The sequence below is a fragment of the Triticum aestivum genome, chromosome 6A, assembly GCF_018294505.1.
Source record: "Triticum aestivum cultivar Chinese Spring chromosome 6A, IWGSC CS RefSeq v2.1, whole genome shotgun sequence".
NCBI lineage: Eukaryota > Viridiplantae > Streptophyta > Magnoliopsida > Poales > Poaceae > Triticum > Triticum aestivum.
The window spans coordinates 430,030,541-430,043,726 of record NC_057809.1 but is presented as its reverse complement, the minus strand read 5'-3'; the positions used below and the strand labels follow the sequence as shown (position 1 = coordinate 430,043,726).

General features: G+C 42.0%; 1 protein-coding gene across 2 annotated transcripts; it reads right to left on the bottom strand.

The window, feature by feature from the left end:
- Positions 1–553: 553 nt before the first annotated feature.
- Positions 554–10,956, bottom strand: LOC123127755 (protein ROOT HAIR DEFECTIVE 3 homolog 2). 2 transcript variants are annotated; one of them, XR_006462775.1, is made up of 23 exons: positions 10,648–10,956; positions 10,274–10,340; positions 10,062–10,164; positions 9,161–9,231; positions 8,971–9,034; positions 8,819–8,884; positions 8,435–8,482; positions 8,288–8,350; positions 8,160–8,216; positions 7,837–7,995; positions 7,632–7,700; positions 7,462–7,553; positions 6,567–6,645; positions 5,183–5,348; positions 4,002–4,126; positions 3,581–3,843; positions 3,358–3,454; positions 3,071–3,232; positions 2,885–2,989; positions 2,141–2,235; positions 1,861–1,957; positions 1,345–1,655; positions 554–758 (listed from the first exon to the last, which is right to left on the bottom strand). XR_006462775.1 is itself a non-coding variant. In XM_044547581.1 (22 exons), exons 1-22 carry the CDS (start codon positions 10,802–10,804, stop codon positions 1,422–1,424), a joined length of 2,439 nt encoding a protein of 812 aa, XP_044403516.1. In that variant the 5' UTR covers positions 10,805–10,956; the 3' UTR covers positions 949–1,421. The 2 variants fall into 2 exon arrangements, 1 of the variants encoding a protein (XP_044403516.1); XM_044547581.1 differs by lacking the exon at positions 554–758 and having other exon boundaries at positions 949–1,655.
- Positions 10,957–13,186: the final 2,230 nt, after the last annotated feature.

The following is a 13,186-nucleotide window of genomic DNA, read 5'->3' as shown; positions in this document are numbered from 1 at the left end:
AAAATCTACATTGCATGTGTGTGCAAAAGTGCATCCCAATGGTGTTTTTCCCTTAGGGAGGAAATGCATGCGTGCAATCTTCCACCTCATGGTGACATCATGGCACTAATTGCTAAATTCAAAATGATTCGTCTTCATGCCATTAATCTTATTATTGACCTGTCTTAGCCAGAGAGTTGTCTCAGCGAGCTATTCGAAACAAGATCCCATATTCATATGTTTAATTTTTTTGACGCCATCAATTGTTAGATTATGTCACGATAGTTGTCATATTAACCAGAACAATTGCCACAAACATTGTGTATAGTGACCCCCTTCATTTTTTACTCTGCATATAAGGTTTGTTTGAAGTCAAACTATATAAAGTTTGACCAAAATTATATTTAAAATATCATACTAAAGCTACATAGTATAAAAATTAATTTCATGATGCATCTAATGATATTAATTTCGTATTGAGAATGTTGATTTTTTTTCTATAAAGTTGGTCAGAGTTTGACTTCAGACAAACCCTATATGTAGATTAAAAAGAAACGGAGGAAGTACCATACAATAATTTTGTATATTTTTAAACTTAGAATGTTGTGAAGAGCTACAGAATGAGTATTAAAGTGTTAACAATAAGCAAGAAAATGCATTAACCCACACAAGTACCATGAAACAAGTCTTTTAATACTGTATATTGACGTTCAGAAACCTCACAACTAAGTTAACTGAATCTGTTAACTAAGTGGCTAAATACGACAAGTGACAGTGATCTGCAAGTACACAAAAATATTTATCAGACATACCAACAAGAGATCTAGTTTTAAAGAACTCCTCATGAGGAAGCTAATAGTAAAAGTGGATCAATTGTGTAAACGATTTGGGGGACAAAACTTGTTAAACTTTGAATAGGGAAAAAAATCTCTTGCTATGTCATATTTTTGTGCTATTTTGTTGCGTGTGTGTATGAGAAAGGTATATATTTAAGCAACTTCCATTGTGGCAATTAAAAAGAATACATGGATCTAATATATACTACTATGATATGTACTACTCCCTCCACTCTACAATGTAGTGCTTCCTCTATCCACGTGCTTCAACTTTGACCGTAAATTTAACTACCAAGACCGATTGCGGCGCGAGCAAAAATTATATCAGTGAATTCGTATTTGAAAGAAGTTTTTAATTATATAATTTTTTCTCCCGCCGCAGTTGGTCTTGTTAGTTAAATTTATGGTTAAAGTTGGACCTCGGAAAGCGCGGGCGCACTATATTTTGGAATAGAGGGAGTACTACTCATCTGCACATCACATCCAGATTGAAGTGCTCCTTGAGTCGTTTATGCTCGCCGCATCTTACCATATATACGTACTACTCATCTGCACATCACGTCGAGATTTAAGTGCTCCTTCCATGAGACGTTTGTGCTGACGGTTTCAAGAGTCACCTCCACTGCTTGAGTCCACCGAGGACGGCGAGTCTGGAGAAGCATGATAGTGCACTTCAGCGTGTTGCTGCGACTGGTTGCTCAAGCTTTGAGCATGGTATGGCGGGGCTCGGCGAGACCGGTGCAAGGAGTGCTTCTTCCTGTGGCTCATGTTGATGATCGCCGTTACGATATCCATGATAGTGGGGAGGAGACTTGACGAAACAGTGATAAGTCCAGACACCTGCAGATGGCAGGATAACAATTGGAAATTATGTTTGGCAATCTTCGGTTGAAGTGAAAATGCATCAGGAAGAAATACAAGCAAGGAATTCTAACTGGCATAATGAGAAAAGATGAGAAATGCCTAGTAGAAGCATCTTCCATTGTGGCAATTAAAAGGAATCCATGGATCTAATATCTATGGAAAGAGATGTGTAGATTCTTACAGTGCCGTGACGGAAATAAGCCCTAATGTCGTATTGCAACCATACAGCATAGGATAGAACAAAAGCGAGAAAGAGCCCCAGAATATATACAGGGTTCCTGCTCATGAACAAAAGAACAGCCCTGGTTAGTCAGCCCACCAACATGAGAAAATGGCCCTGTTACAACCCTGAACACTGAAATCTCAGAATATCATGTTAACTAGAAACAACTTGAATTAAATGTTTAAAAGATAATTCAGATATTCCACCACATAAAGAATTACTTCAGTCAGATAAGTACCTAAGAAGAAACATAAATTCGTTGAATCCAAGTATTGCAAGAACAAGAATGGTCCACGCAGGTGGTAATGAATTATTACTACGTCTGTGTGCTTCCTGCAGAAAGGGTTGGATAGGAAGAATTCGATCAGGACACCACATACAGCACATATACTTAGGTAGATATACCATAAACATAATTCCACATATAAGGTGAAAAGGAAACAATGAGGATGGGACTACCAAGATTAGTACCCAGAGGTTCCAACTTCCAACACGGATTATTGGAACATGGGCTTATTGGAACATGGGCCCATGTTCACCCTTTGAACAGTAAAAAAAATGGTAAATCTGATTATTATTTTTGGTAACCATGGCCGTGTCCAAAAAGGAAATGACATCGTGGTATTCTGGCCAAAGAAAAAAGAAAAAGTCGGTGCTAAAAAAGCATCGTTTGAAGCAATTTGGATGTCCAATTTTGTTTGCTTTGCTAAGAATACCACAGATGTCATTTCTTCGTGAACCTTCAACTTTGAGTAGAACAGCCGACCAGGTTTATTAATATAAAGTTTTAGAATAGTTTGATTCTTTTTGCTATTTAGATTTTACTGTTTATAGGGATGCTCATGGGCTCATGTTCACCATTCAAGAAAACATAGATCACAGTTATGAAAGAACTGATCGATTGGATGAACACTTGGGCAGCAAATAACCCAGGAAAATATTTATTTATTTTGTGCGGGAAAAATAACCCAGGAAAATAGACCTGCATCAAAATTGCTTGTGCAACAGGATACTCCGTCTCAGCTTTGAATTGCCTCCAGATGGATTTACACTGCACTGGTGTGATTAGTGTATCCTGTGGTGACACCTGTACAAACATAAAATGTTCCAACTTATTTCTCACTCCATGCCTTGTAAACCATAGAGAGCAAAGTATAAGACGCAGCACCTCTTGCCATGTGGTTGAAGCTAGTGGATCAGAAGTGAACTCGATGCTCCTCTTCCAGCAAAGTGGTCCTCCATCTAGAAGAGAAACCATCAGAGCCCGGTCTATTTTATCTGGTTTATCATCCAACCTTACAGCTGCCATTACCGACATAAGCCTTAACGCCTGAAAATTGAAGATGGTAAACATATGATACTTTTTGTACACACAAATCACAGATGATTGCTTCACCCACCCAAGAATGGTGTGTTGGTAATTCTGGAACATGACAAGTATGAAACTATAAATACCGCTAAGCGTGCTTCTCGGGTGATTGCATGTATATCTTCATTTGCCATCCATGTCCTTGGCATCAAATCTTTATCATGGCTCAACACAGTTGAAAACCTATAGATAATCAAATAAAACAGGTAGCAAACATGTTAACGATATAAAGATGGCAGTGCTATCCTAAAACATAAAGGCCACGTTTTCCTAGTTTCTCCTTCAGCAAAGAAAGGAATCATGTCCTACCTTCCTTTCATACGAATAAGGATGTTTCCAGCTTCTTCTCGAGCTTTCTTTACTACTGTACATTTTGCATGTTCCCTTAATTCTAAGACCATTTCAACAGAAGTTGTCTGATCTAGTTCATACTCAGAAAGGGAATCTGAAAATGTCAATATAATATGTTCGGTCTCACGCCTATATAATCTCCTAATAGATGCCCAAGAGTCTCGCTCGCCAGTTTCCAGGATTGATTGTACAGGTCCAGAAAGTGCATCCAAGAGCTTCTTCTGCAATGTTCAATAATGAAGGGCAAAGCATGAAGATGTAACGTTTTAAAAACTGACATCATGGTAAGAAAAACTTTCTGTATATTTCAGAGGGGGGGGGGGGGGGGGGGGGGCTGGAGTCTCAAGATTTCAGAGTCTGTACTGAGTAGGAAAATAACCTTATAAGTAGCTTTTAGTTCATCCAATTTTGCAATCCTCAAACATGCTGTATGAACTTCCATACTCTGCTGCAGTTTGTTCCTGCTATTTGTAGCATCCCAGTCTGCATGTTTAACTACTGCATCTGCATGGGAACAACAAAGTAAAAACCAAAATACATAGTTTATCTAGTCAAAAATATTGAGATTCAAACCATGCAGGAGAGCTGCATGTATTCATTAGATAGAAATAGAAGTACAGCGCCAAAGATCGCATGGCCCATGGCAACCAAAACAAACAATAAACGACCTAAGGAACCCTGGCACGCCCGCCGGCAACCAGCGACCAAGACAGAACACTAGAACCTAAGCAAGTACAAGCAGGGACCACAAACATGCATGAAAGCACAGACCATACATCAAAGGAGCTTGCAACATCCAAGCAATGACCACGATAATAGAAGCGCAAGTCCGAAGTGAACCCTACTTGTACGAGCACTCCAAAATAGGACCGATATCTCAATTAAAGGAGACGATGCAGCCTAGTGTTTTCAATATCAGCTGAATGAGCCATAATAACAAGCATGAGAACTAGAGCTTATGACAAGCCACTACCGTTTAAAAACACACACAAGATGATAAAGACATGCCTCCCAAATGAAGATGATAACAATCCCAGGAGCAAGCAGTGGCAAAGCCAAGTTGTAGCTGTGTAGTCTAGTGACTACACATGAATTTGGCAAACAGGAGAACCTCATGTATGCGTACACCACTGCTGATCAAACAAATTAGGAAAATTGACTACACAGGTCCTCGTGACATCACAACGTCTGGATGCTGGCACTGCCACTGGGAGCAAGCGTGAAAAAAGTGCTTACAACAAGATCAACATGCAAAAGCTCATTGCAGTCAAAGTGCAATAGGGTGGTGAAAGCTCATTCAGTATTATGAAACCAAAAGCATGAAGGCAGTACCAAAACGTGAGAAATCAATTTTCACAATACTGTTCCTGTCAAAAAATTCACAATACTGCATTACTGCATATGGTTACAAGGTCACCCAAATTCATCAAAAGGAACATCACTAATCATGTAAAAAAAACGACTAACTGAAGAATAAAGCACATGACACGGAAACAATGGTCAAATAGCGCTAGATAGTTGCATCCCAAGAAATCTTGAGGCTGGAAGTTGTTTGTTTACCTCTCCATCCTGCCTCAAACTCTACTGATGAAGACTGGGCACAATGACGAGCTGATGCTGCAAATCTCTCACCACTCCTCAATAATTGTTCTAGATCGTTTTTGAATTTACTGAGGACCGTGCAATGCAGGTGTTCTATCACTGTCTCAAAAGCAGGGTGCGTGTGCTGCAATGCATGAGACCAAGTGATCAACATGAGATACAATTGAAAAATCCAGCTTCATTTTCTAAGAATTGGCAAGATCCAGTATTTAACATTATAGCTGCCCTACATATGCGGAAACCGCTTCAGTTAACTTAATAGGACCCAAGAAAGATTATAAAACCGAGTGTTTCAGATGTTTGGAAGACAACACTTGATACTGCACACGTTGGCAGCCAATGATGTAAACTGTCATTGGCCATGCACTGATTCTTAAGAATATATTCACCTACATTGAATATAGAGTAAAGCATATTAGAGGTTCCTAAACTAATTCGGGGGGTCTCACATAGGTTCTGGAACTTTAAAAATCACCATCACGGTCCTGGAAGTGCAATTAGTGAATCATCTAGGGCCAAAGCTGCAAACAAGCAGCGTGAGCGAGCACGGTGGAAGGATGACGTGGCCGCTTCGGACCTGGATGATTCACTAATCACACTTCCAGGATCTTGATGATGATTTCAAAGTTCCGGGAACTACATGAGACCCCTGAAATAGTTTAAGGACCTATAATGTCCTTACTCTTTCCATTCTCCACCCGCTCGGCTTATAATGGCTGAAGACAATGTGGACACTCATGCTAGGGCAATATAATCCTCCAAGGTTACCAATCGCGTAACTTAGGATGGATGCTGTTCCATGACCAGACTAAACTCCAAGGCCAACCTCCTCCACAAGCATATCTCCAGTATGCCCAAGGTGCAGCCACGCCTCCAAGGATGCCCTTCACATCTTCATCCAATGCACGCACGCCACTGAATCTGGCAAAGAGTCGGCATCACTCCACCTCGCCGCACCAATCTTGTGGGCATGCAGAATGCCCCTAGACTGGACCACTCCATCTGGTTGACCGTCCTGCTCATCAACCTGTGGAAGATTTGGGCCTCTCGAAACACCATGATCTTCAACAAGATCGACTATCATGGCTCGACCACCCTACGGCTTATCATTGACGACCTGACCCTATGGTCTCACCGGCAAAAGATGCCGGCTGAAAAGACCGCCGCCTTACATACCTATCCGCACGAACCCTCGTGTTCTTGTAATTCCTTCTGTGACCGTCTGTACGATGGTTACAGCCTTCAGTTATATATTCAGGTGGGGGACCCCCCCCCCGCTTTACACCACTTTACACTTTATGTAAGTCAAGAGTGACAGAGTATGTTTAAATGAGTTACTCACATTTACAATTTCAGATTGTAACTGTTGACGTTTGACAGTTCTCACACCTTCGTCGAAGTACATGGTTTCCATGTCATAGCTGCAAGAAAAAGCAGTCAGATCAGAGATCGAACTGTATGAAACAAATGCCAAGATCATTTTCTTTATGTGCTTTCAAGAACTAATCAATTTCCACATAAACACTAATTGAAACAACCCCAGAGACCAAGACATTTGTACGACTATGCAGTACCAGAACAACCAAATAAATTCAGCTAACTCACATGACAAAATAAAACAAAAACCGAAAAAATAAACCATCAGCGTAAAAAGTAAGAAAAGGTTTCCTTTCTTTTGAGATTTCTATCAAGTGATGCCATGGTACAGTACAAATGAATGGCGGTTTTAAGAAGTGATGTAAACATTATGAATTATATATCTTCCGAGTTTTCCTACTCCTAAACTGTGTTGTGCTCGGGTTATTTTATAATTTGCTGTGGAAAAATAGTCACCAAAGCAGAAAAAAGTTGTGGGGAAAAGGCAAAAACTGGTTCAAAAAGCTTGATTACCATAAGACATAGCAGCATGGTAACACGACGCAAATGGCATTATAAGGAACCGCGTGCATTAATTGATCAATATGTTGGGTAACAGTTTAATATCCATATAGGCAGTACATGATGTGCATCAAAACAATATAGAACCTCAGACTTATGGGGACAAACAAACAAAGAACGAACATGCGTGCAAGGAAAATGTGCATTACACTGCTGAAGCAAATGAACAGCACGTAATTAAACTAACAGGTTCAGGGGTATGCTAATTGAGAAGACAAACATAATGAATCATGGTAATCAATGTGATTATCATAACTTTCTAGGAAGACCCTTGCCGGGAAAACTAGTCAATCACTCACTCTAATAGATAAAAATCAATAATGTCGCTAAGCTTCATGCCAAAGCTTCGTACTGGACCGGATGTTACAGCTGCCTCCAGCTCCAACCAACCCTGCAGAGCGAAATAATTAATTCCCATGGTGCTAGCTAAAGAGAAGATTAAGAACTATAACATAAGAGCAAAGGTAACCTCATCCAACATAAAACATCTAAGCTTTTCATCCGCAATGTCTTCACAACGAACAGTAGCAACCATGATCTAGAAAATGCAGGAAGAAAAAACAGTGAAATATATAATTTATATATGATATAAAAGGGATTTAGAAGCATGCTTAGGTACCCAATGAAGTGTTAGTTTTCTCAGACCACTGTCAATAAAAATACAATGACCTAACCTTGTGAGCGGGAAGGTTAAGGTCCTTATTTTCTCGTATTACTTTCCAGATATGCATTGCGCTAATACAGAAACCTGAAGCAGGTATGACACCTCTTCTATCAGCTGCTAAACCACCAGGATCGATTGAATGAATAAACTTGTGCCTGAGTTTCCCAACCTGCAAGTAAGTAAAAAAGGTAGGAAACGGTAGAGTACAAGGTCTTCCCCATAAAAAAAAGAGAGAGAGACTAGCTTGAGTTATTGATTCTACACAAGACGTCTAAACTAAAATATAGTTGCAACCAGCATGTGACAGAATAAGCATGTTAGCTTCTAACATACCTGCTCCTTAAATAGTTCTTCGTTCTCTTCATAACTTGACAATGCGGTGACCTCCACCTTTATATTGAACAAAATATATGTCAGTTGATATATGCAAGTCCCATTTTCAGTGAAAGTCATGCACTTACATTGAAGAATTCGCTTAGCGCAGCTTTCTTGAAGACTTCTGGTTTGGGAACAGAATCCCATATCTATTACAAACAGAAAAAAAATTGTGAATATTCCAATATGACAAAGCAGAAAAGGAAGGTGAGCAGAATGTAAGATAAGAAAACCTTGTGGATATCCTCCTTTAGAGCCTGGGCAAGATACTCTACGGGAGTCTGCAAATAAGAAGAAAATAATAATAATGAAATCATACAAATTATGCACGAGAATTGAGTGCCACTCAGTTGGCTAGCAGCTTATGCGCTTGCTACGCACACGTGGGTTCAAGACTTGGCCTCCATGCGGTGCCTCACAGTTGTTTTCCTAAATAAAAATGCCACAGGTGCTAGTTCCTCTTGGTCGAGTTTTATTTCTATATAAGCATGGCTATGTGCATGTAGAGGCCGGGAGAGAGATTTTCTTCCGTTGTCTAAAATACTAGAAGTTATGCATCTCTGACTCGGTAGTAGAGGAACAAAATTGTGTGTCTCGGTCTCTAGAACTGTACTAACCTTTGTTTTATCACGGATCACAAGCAGTAGCGTCGTTTTCCGAGGGCTGAATAAACGCATCAAAACCTCAAATAGAGAAAAATAACTCATAAGAAACTAACACACATATGTAGTCAAAATAAGTACTTCATGTCTGATTGCAACCGAGTTACCTCAAATATAGTTTTCAAAAGAGGCCTGTTAGCCGCATGTTCTCGGCCTATGTCATGACACCACCTGCAGAGTGCACATTTACAATTAGCAATCCACATGAAAAGGTTGAGCAAAATTGCTCTCTACTCATTGCAGTAATTCAGTTATAATTCACCAACTAAAGATTACTCAATGACATCAGCAACTCACAAATTTATCATTACAATATCAGAAACTGCAAGAGCGAAAAGGGCACTCTGCTTCTCAAAGGCTGTATCATCCTGCACGAGTAACACAAGGCACCAGTTAATAATCGTCGCTGGAATGTAACTTAATACTAAGAATTAACAATACCAACCAGTGAAAAAACGGAAATAAAAGGTGAAGCTCCTCATTTCAACAAAAGAAATATCAAATGTATGGTCAGAAGTGACGATATGTATCCTTTAAGTTGACGGTTTCATTTTGTCGAACTTGATACTTCGTAATAAACACTTTTAATAAAGACGTCTGGGTGCTCGAGAAAAAAAAAGATGGCTGACTTGCATTGCACAATGCAGAGGCCGGAGCCGCTCCCTCTTTTACGGAGAAAAAAAGTGGATGCCTGAAATTCTAGCTCAAACTGTCATAGGTGAAGGGACAGAGAACTTGCGAGAGTGTATTAGTTGGTTGCATTTCTAAGTATGTGCTCAAATCAGTTGCCTGGATTTAGGCTGCAAAATGGCAACTAGACGTACTATAGTGGCAAAATAGCATTTATAGCACACCACTGAGTGCTAAGAACCTCCATTTCGTACTGGAAACAAGAGCATAAATGTTATAGATCCTTGTAGAAAGTTAATAAGGGGACTAATGCAGCATGTGAATCACAGCAATTTTCTTCTCGGCATGTTAAGCACTCAGGTGGTACAAAGGAAATAAGTGACGCGTACTACTTTTGTGGACATTAGTCAACAAACAGTTAAGAGGCAGAGGACTGGATGAATGCTAAAGGTTGAGGAATATACAAGCCATCCAAACTATAAAATGAAAGTATAGCATGAAAGCCCAATTGCATGCATAACAATCTAAACATCGAACAGGCTTGCAAGTACAGTAGAAAACAAGTCACCTCCCCTCTTTCCCTCCCATCCGTCCCCTCCAAATCCATCACAAGAGTGAACGGCTCGATGCCAACAGCTTCGGCAACCCAAATCCCCTTGGTGGTCTGATTCCTGGCAGCAACAGCAGCAATGAAAAGACATAAAAGCAGCATTTAACATCACAATCACCAAATCGAACAATTTTTGAAGAAAAAGGAAACTCGGCGTGGATGGCGTTTACCTTCCTTTCAAGGCATCCATCTCGGTGAAGCTTGTCCCGAAGAGATGGTTGAGCAGGGTGCTTTTCCCTGCCCGGTGAACAAAGTAGGCATCAGGAACGGCTTCCGAAATGAACTAGCACCTAAACAAAATCGCCACCGCACGACAAGTTCACATCACGCTAGAGGGAACTCAACCGACCGCACCGCTAGAGGATAGGATGCGCACTACGGAAACGAGCATACGGATTAATAACTGCGTAAACGGAAACCTGTTTAATTTATCGCTCTCCATTTTCTCATCGCCGTGAACCCCAAAGAGACAGTTGCATCCTCCCCTCACAAATCCCAACACAAGGAGCTGAATATTTCCGCACGGCAGAGGATGTGGGCTCACCGCTGCCCTGGGGCCCAAAGATGGAGACGACGGCGTAGGAGAGGCCGCGCTGCACGAGCCCCGCCGCCGCCGCGAACCGCTCCAGCGCGGGGCCGTCCATCTCCCCCTCAGCGCCCACCACCTGCGCCGTGTGGCGCTCGGAGCCATCGGCCGCCATGGCAAGAGTCGCGGGGAAGCAAAGGATCGAAGCGAGAGGCTTCGCTTCGCGCGCAGGCGCGGCAGAGGGGAAGGGGAGAGGGGGGGCAGGTGGCCGCGCTAGGCGAGCGAGGGTTTTATGCTTGATGGTTTTAATTAACGGGAAGGAGAAGATGGCGTGGCGGCGGGCGGCCCGACTCGACTAGAACGACCACGGCTCACCCTTCCGGCTCTTTCCATTTCCGCAACAGCTCTTCCTTTGAGTCCGACGCTGGACTTCCTTTTCTTTCCTTCTCTTTCTTTTAAAATCAAGGTAAAAGTTTTGTCTCATTCATTAATTAAAATAGAAAAAAGTTTGTTACAAGACACCCAAAAACACGGCATGCGGATTACTCGCATGAAATAAAAGACCCTAGCTTCTTTTCACCGGCGACGACCTAAAGGTTAGCCTCGGTAGAGATGGAGGAGAGCAAGATTGGCGGTGGAGCACTCTTATGCTTAAACACTCTTGCATTACGCTCGTTTCAAATTATCCATGAGACGAGCATGATGAGGGAGGCCTTGGCTTGACGGTTCGGCGTGCCCTCGGCAGAGGTGCTTGCCCACCACTCCTCCACCGAGTCGAACAAGGGCCAAGCAGAACTGTCAAGCCCGTGCATGATGAATTTCTCAATGGCCAAAGACCAAAGACGTCGTGTGTAGCAGCACTTATGGAAGAGGTGAGGCCCGCACTCTTGTATCGTCATGCAAAGAGGGCAGCGATCGCAATTTGGCCACCCACATTTTGCCAATCTATCGGTCGTTCAAATTATGTCTTGAAGGGCTAACCAAGCAAAAAAAATGACTTTGGAGATGCTCAAACCTTCCAAACCATTTTGTCCAAGGGAGAAAGGATCGTCCCTAGGAACTATGCCCTGTACGCGAAGGTCGTCGAGTATTGTCCACAGGTCGTGTGTTTCTAAAGGATGCCATCCTCGGTGGGCTCGTCAAGACAGACCTCATTTAGTAACATCCACAGAGCGAAGAATTGTGTGATGTGCTCAACGGAGACATTGGTGGGGGGGGGGGGGGTTGATCTCGAATACGCATGAGAGTTATCTGTACCTCTATACTCCTATACAGTATACCAGCATCAAGTAATGTAGATTGTTGGATCTTTTTAATCAGATGGCTCATATTTGTTGGTTTGTGTCCGAGAACTGTGTGGCCTAGTATATATATCAAACGGTCCCTATTGTAGGGATTCGATCTAGGTGATCTCACTATGCTGCCAGCTAGCCATTGTCAAGCGAAGTTTGTTGGCTGGACGTGATTCTCTAGTTGTTATTCGGAAATTTCTGGCTAGCTCCTGTGATAGAATACACCAACCACGCGATTCTTCAATTGCTATCCGGAATTTTCTGGCTAGCTCCCATAATAGAGTACACCAACCGCTAGAGTAGTACTCCTAGCAGGGCAGCTATTACTAATAGGCAGTGCGCGCTTCTTCAGTTGGTTCTACTAGTAGCCTCGAACAAGTCTTCCATGTCTCCTTTTAAGATTCCCCCTTGCTTCCTCGTTTTATTTTCAACTTCTATTCTTTGGGCTAGTAGTGGCAGGGATGGTGAAGCTTCATCGAACACAATGACATTGTGGTGCTTCTCTTAACTCCCACACTATAAGAACAAAGATTGCACACATGTCTTTTTTGTATAGGTCTGCCCCAGCTTATTAATGCACCATTCCTCCAATCTTGACCCCCTCAGGGGCACCCAGTCCGGTTTGTTGAGAGCTAGGAAACGAGAGTCCAAACCTCTCCCGTCTAGTAAGATGTGATTAGTGGTCTCCTTCTCCTACGCACAAAATGGACAAGCCTCCTGGTGCTCCAGTCCATGGCTTGCAAGTCTATCTGAATTGCAACGCCTGTTTTGTAGAGCTAGACAAAGAATTTGCATTGTAACGGGGCTTAGATTTCCACGTAAATTCAATAGTGGGGATTACCTCTCTGCCCGAGAACTTTGCCGCATATGCTAACCGAGCCGAGAACTCTCCATTTGCCTCCCAAGACCACGATATTGAATATATGGCATCCTGATCGAGTTGTACACGCGTCTTTTGCGTCCACAAAGTAGGAGACTACTGCAATATTTGGACTTCTTTTTATGACACCAATATGGCAGCATTAGAGCATTTCCAATAACTACCCACTTTTGGAGCACGAAAACAGGGTGTTGTAAAAAATGGGCATGAAAACAACTTTTTGGGGGCACGAGCAAGCACCGTCACCAATAGCTACCCTATCCGCATGGGAACCTCATTTATATCTTTCATCTTTATTCATACATATTGCACACACAAAAATATCAAACGCATAGCAATATCTTCCTCCTCAATCAAGTCAAATTCCTCATCCGATAAGGATTCG

Coding starts and splice junctions, on each gene's coding strand:
- LOC123127755 (XM_044547581.1), bottom strand. CDS start 10,804: ATGGCGGCCGATGGCTCCGAGCGCCACACGGCGCAGGTGGTGGGCGCT. Junction 8,217..8,287: donor CGCTAAGCGAATTCTTCAAT/GTAAGTGCATGA, acceptor TTCAATATAAAG/GTGGAGGTCACCGCATTGTC. Junction 7,554..7,631: donor GATGTTTTATGTTGGATGAG/GTTACCTTTGCT, acceptor TTCGCTCTGCAG/GGTTGGTTGGAGCTGGAGGC.